This window comes from Coffea arabica, chromosome 5e, assembly GCF_036785885.1.
Source record: "Coffea arabica cultivar ET-39 chromosome 5e, Coffea Arabica ET-39 HiFi, whole genome shotgun sequence".
Lineage (NCBI taxonomy): Eukaryota > Viridiplantae > Streptophyta > Magnoliopsida > Gentianales > Rubiaceae > Coffea > Coffea arabica.
In genome coordinates, this window is record NC_092318.1 from 42917823 (window position 1) to 42923201 (window position 5379).

The following is a 5379-nucleotide window of genomic DNA, read 5'->3' on the forward strand; positions in this document are numbered from 1 at the left end:
CCAAGCGCCTTTTGAATGCTGAAGAGAGTCGAGAGGAGGAAGGGTTCTCGGATGAAGAATGGGGTAAGTATGGATAGGGACCAGACATGCTTCGAGCAAACCATTAGGATAGTGGTCAAAAGAGGTGGCGGCTGTGTTTGAGAAACAGATTAGCTAACGCATGTGCAGTGGGGTCGTTTTTTTTTTTTCTGTCAATTTGTCATTTATTTTCTGGACACTAGCAATCAATGTACAGAAAAGTAGAGAGCACTTGTTTTTGAGGTTTCGCAGATCTTTCTTATCTCCTTTCATATTTGAGATCTGTTTCATCTCTTAAATTGAGATCGATACCTTCTGGTTCCCTTGTTAATCTTCCTTTTATTAGATGGCCTCCACTAGTATCACTTGTATTTCTTCCATCTTGGATGATCTGCAAGTGCTGGAGAACGATTGTCCAGAATTTCCAAATGGGCAGCAGAAGTACCTGAAACGCATGCTAAGATATCTGAGAACATTTCTTCTGTGTGCGAGAAAATACAGCAACGATTATGTGCAATTACCATTCGACAACAAAAAGAACCAGGCAGATAATCATAAAGCAAGCCTAGAAGCTCTGGCAGTTCGGATTGGAGATGCCATTCCCAAGTGGGCAAAGGAGATCCAATCTTCTGATCAGCCTTGGGATGCGGTCCATGATTTAGAAAAAGACATTAAATCCTTCGAACAAGAAATTTGCGAATGGTATGTCTTTTTCTTGGGTTCCTCGTCACAGCAGTCCAGTAATTCGGTCGTTCGAAAAGATGACCTCATGGAATTCATGGATTCTCTTCTGGAGAATCTAGTGAATTATTGGTCACGGATTTGGCCGGCACATGAAGTTGGACTAATTAAAGCCCTTGAAGAGAAGCTGGCGTTCATGAAAAACTTGATCCGTTTTGTCACACTGTATGGCGTTGAAAACACAGAATTGGGACCTTTGTTGGTTCACACTGAAGCTGTGACTATCAATGCAGCACGCCTCTCTTATAAGTGCCAGTTTAAGAAGGGTTTCGGACCGCCCAAGGATGTCCAGGAAAGCATTTCGGAACTGCTGCAGAAGATTATTCCTGTTGAACTGCAAGTCCTTGAGACTTGTATCAAGGCCCTGACTGCTTCAAAGTTATCAAGACAATCATACGGAGACACAGATGAGCATCTGTTGAGAGACTTCTTCCATTCTCTCCTGTGTAATCTTTGGGAGAAACTAAAGCATGGTACTTGTCCTGTGATTTTGCAGCAACTACAAATGTTTTACGAGGGGCTAAATTCCTTGAGAACCATTTTGAAGGAGAAGCCGAAGGAGTTTGATGAGAAAGTGAGAGATCCTGCTCGAGTCGTGAACTGTTATCGAGGAGATTTTATTTCTCCACTCTCTTTGAATGCAATCAAAGATGCCATACAAGCCAAGGATATGGATATTGTGTGTTCTGAGTTATTGGAAATAATTAAGCTCATCGATGCAGTAATCACAGAGAAGTGTCCAGAATCATCATCATTCAATTTTCCTAAGACCAATGGACTGGGCTTTGTTGATTCCCTTCTAGAAAAGATGATGGATGTGACAAGTTCTGAGGCTGGCTCGATTGCTTTGATCGATCATCCAATTCAAAAAGTCCAGGAAAAACTTGTTTGTTTACGCTCTTTGCTGAGGAAAATTGTGGAGCTGCGCAATGAAGACGAGGAGGTCCAGGCAATTTGGGATCGTATTGTTGGGGTGGCATATAGGATAGAGTTTCTTATTGACTCCTTAATAACTGGAAATATCATACATTCTTCTTCAATGTCCATTCATTCCATTTTAGATGAAATGAACATCATTAAAGCTGCGGCCTTGAAGATTTGTGATAGCGGAACACTTGGTGAAAAAGTTAAGGAAGTAACGAAGAGATTCAATCACATGCCACAACAGGGAAGTAAGCCAATAGTCAATGATGTGGTGGTGGGATTCGAGGATGAGATGGCATCGATAATCAATCAACTCAGAAATGGATCACGCCAAGTGAAAATTGTTTCCATTGTGGGTATGCCGGGATGCGGTAAGACAACTTTGGCTAGAAAAGTGTACAATGATTCTTCAGTGAAGTCCCATTTTTATGAGCGTGCTTGGTGTACTGTTTCTCAAATATATCACAAGAGAAATCTGTTGCTTCAAATTTTGACTTGTATTGAGTCCAAGCTTCCTGAGGATGTTTTTAAGATGGGTGAAGAAGATCTGGCTCTTCAAGTCAAAAGACGTTTGCTGAAAAACAGATATCTCATTGTTTTGGATGATGTATGGGACATTGATGCATGGAACGGATTGGAAGCCTCATTCCCGGATGATGGAAATGGAAGTAGAGCTATCTTGACAAGTCGGCTCCGTGGTGTTGCTCCGCAAGACAAACTCGACCAAGAACCACATTCTCTTCGTCAACTCACTCCTAATGAGAGCTGGGATTTGCTAAAAGGGAAGTTATATCCTGGTCAAGATTTGGCTCCTCCAGAACTCTGTGAAATTCGACAGCAAGTAGTGGAAATGTGTCAAGGACTACCTCTTACGGTTGTCATTCTTGCCGGAATTCTCTCAAGGATGGACCGATATGGTTGGAAAGAAGCTGTGGAAGGTTTAAGTTCAAGGAATGTTTCTAGTACGGAACAGTGTACTGCTACATTAGAGCTGAGTTTCAAACATTTACCTGATACTTTGAAGGCGTGTTTTCTTTATTTTGGAGCCTTTCCAGAAGACCATGAACACAATACCAAGAGGTTGATTTCTCTGTGGGTCGCTGAAGGATTTGTTCAAAAAACTCAGCTCAAGAGATCAGAGGATGTGGCCAATGATTACCTGATGGAACTTATTGGCAGAAGCTTAGTCATAGTTTCGAAACCAAGATCCATTGATGGGGTCAAAGCTTGTCGCATTCACGATTTGTTATATGAGTTTTGTGTGACAAAAGCCAAAGAAGAAAAGCTTTTGCAGCTGGTACGTAGGTATGATGACTTATCTGCTTTCACCGTGCCATGCTACCTGCGCCGCTTATGCATTGATTCTAAGGTCGAGCACTTAGACAACTTGAGGTTATGTTCTCCTGCCATACGCAGTCTATTATTATTCAGTCACGATGAAGGCAATGGAAGTTGTTTTGACCTTCGATTCATTTTTCACATCATAAAACTTGTCAAAGTGTTAGATTTGAGCCAAATTAAACTAGAAGGCATCTTTCCTAGAGAACTAGAACTGCTTGTTCACTTGAGGTACTTGGCAATTCTAGGTAATGGCAGTCCCGTCCCAGCATCAATAAGTTATCTCACCAACTTGGAAACTTTGATTTGGCGAAATTCCAGGAGTCATGGTTCAGTTTCATTGCCAGATACTATATGGAACCTGAAGAAATTAAGGCATTTACAACTAATGGACGAGGTCGATAAGAATTATCATTTTAGATTCCCTGAGAACAACCTTGACAACTCTTCACAGTTGTGTGACTTAGATATCTTGTCCTGTCTAAGCCTCAATCCTCGGAAGAACATCAACAAGTTGTTGAGAAAGTTTCCAAATATCCGCAAGCTGAGAAGCTCTCTTTATCTCGATAAGGGCTGTGAATATCATGTAGCAATGGATTGTCTAAGTCATTTGGAATCACTCAGTCTGAGTTGCGTTGTTTACGGCGGTGACCGATATCAGTTAGATTTCCAATTTCCTTTGACCATTAAAAAATTGACCCTATCTTATTTTCGCTTGCCATGGAGCAAAATGGCAGCAATTGGAAATCTACCCAATCTTGAGGTGCTCAAATTACTCAAACAAGCCTTTGAGGGGGAAATATGGGAAATGGAAGCAGAGAAGTTCCCTAGTGTTCGCTTCTTGAAATTAGCTTCCTTGAACATTGTGAAGTGGACAGCCTCCTCCGAGTATGAATACGAGGACCAGTACTATTTTCCTCGTCTCCAGAAGCTAGTGTTGGAAAGCTGTGATGCATTGCAGGAGATCCCTTCTTGTTTGGGAAATAGTTCAACTCTTGAAATAATTGAGGTGTCAAAATGTCCCAACTGTACCAGTTCATTGGAGGAAATTCAGGAAGAGCAAAGAAGCAATGGATATACCGATCTGAAGATCCTTATCTCATAATGGACGATTGATCTTCTCAAGTAAGTTTTTTTAAGTCCTTTACTTATGTACTGCTACGGGTTATGTGTATCTGTTTAGCATCAAGCTCAAGTTGTTCTTTTTCTTAATAGTTTTCTTTTTCTTTTTCTTAATTAGTATTGGAAGGCGGCAAATTTTTGGCGGAGATCCCTTCTTGTTTGAAAAATATATCAACTCTTGAAATAATTGCGGTGTCTAAATGTCCCAACTCTAATATTTCAGTGGAGCAAATTCAGGAAGAGCAATTAAGCAGGGGAAATACCCATCTGAAGATCCTTATTTCACGATGGATGACTGATCTTTTCAAGTGTGTTTGGTTTGGTTATCTGTATCAGTATGGCATCAAGATGAAGTTGTTCTTTTTTCCAATTAGTATTGGAAGGCTGCAAATTTTTGGAGGAGATCCCTTCTTGTTTGGGAAATAGTTCAACTCTTGAAATAATTGAGATGTCTAAATGTCCCAACTCTACAAGTTACAGTTACAGCAAATTCGGGAAGAGCAAATAAGCATGGGATATACTGATCTGAAGATCCTTATTTCATAATGGATGACCGATATTCTCAAGTATGTTTGGTTTGGGCAGCCACTTCATTGTACTTCTTTTTTCTTTGACAGTCCATTGCTTCTGCACTACTAATGGTCTTGTGTCTCTGTTCAGCATCAAGATCAAGTCATTCTTGTCTTCTTTGTAAGTTTTTCGTTTTTCCTGTGACAGAATCTTGTAGTGGGATATCACTTCCCAAGTTTGATGTTGTTTGTAAAGATTCAAGTGGATTTGTCTCAAATAAGAGTCAGGTTTTCAAGAATGTTTTGCACTTATTTGAAGGTAATACTGCTTAGTTGCATATCGACTACTGTTTTGTTCAACCTATAGGTATAGGTACAACTAAATGAGTTCGTCGAGTAGAATAAATGCCATTGACGTCCTATTTTCTAGAATTCATGGTTACAATTTCTGATCTTTCTGACTCTCCCAGTAGAACTTTATTAAATCATATAATCAATCAGGTTTAAAATCAAGCACTCAGCATATTAATACCTGTTATATATAGCGGTTTACTAGAATCCATTTCTTGATCCAATTATAATAGTTTAATAGATCAGGCAAAATCGGACCTCTTCCCCCATTCAAAATTTGAAATAAATCTTAGAAGAAAGCCTATAACGATTTCAGGTTTGCTGGCACAATCATCAATTCAATATTATACTACATTTTGAAATTTCAGGGATATAG

The 5379-nt window shown here is 39.9% G+C and overlaps 1 protein-coding gene across 2 annotated transcripts; it reads left to right on the forward strand.

The window, feature by feature from the left end:
- LOC113687853 (putative late blight resistance protein homolog R1A-3) lies at window positions 1–4951 on the forward strand. Of its 2 annotated transcripts, none has more exons than XM_027205374.2 (2): window positions 1–4146; window positions 4367–4951. In XM_027205374.2, the coding sequence occupies exon 1, from the start codon at window positions 365–367 to the stop codon at window positions 4124–4126; it is 3762 nt and encodes a 1253-aa protein (XP_027061175.1). In that variant the 5' UTR covers window positions 1–364; the 3' UTR covers window positions 4127–4146; window positions 4367–4951. The 2 variants fall into 2 exon arrangements, with proteins under 2 accessions (XP_027061175.1, XP_027061174.1); XM_027205373.2 differs by having other exon boundaries at window positions 44–4146; window positions 4262–4951.
- Window positions 4952–5379: the final 428 nt, after the last annotated feature.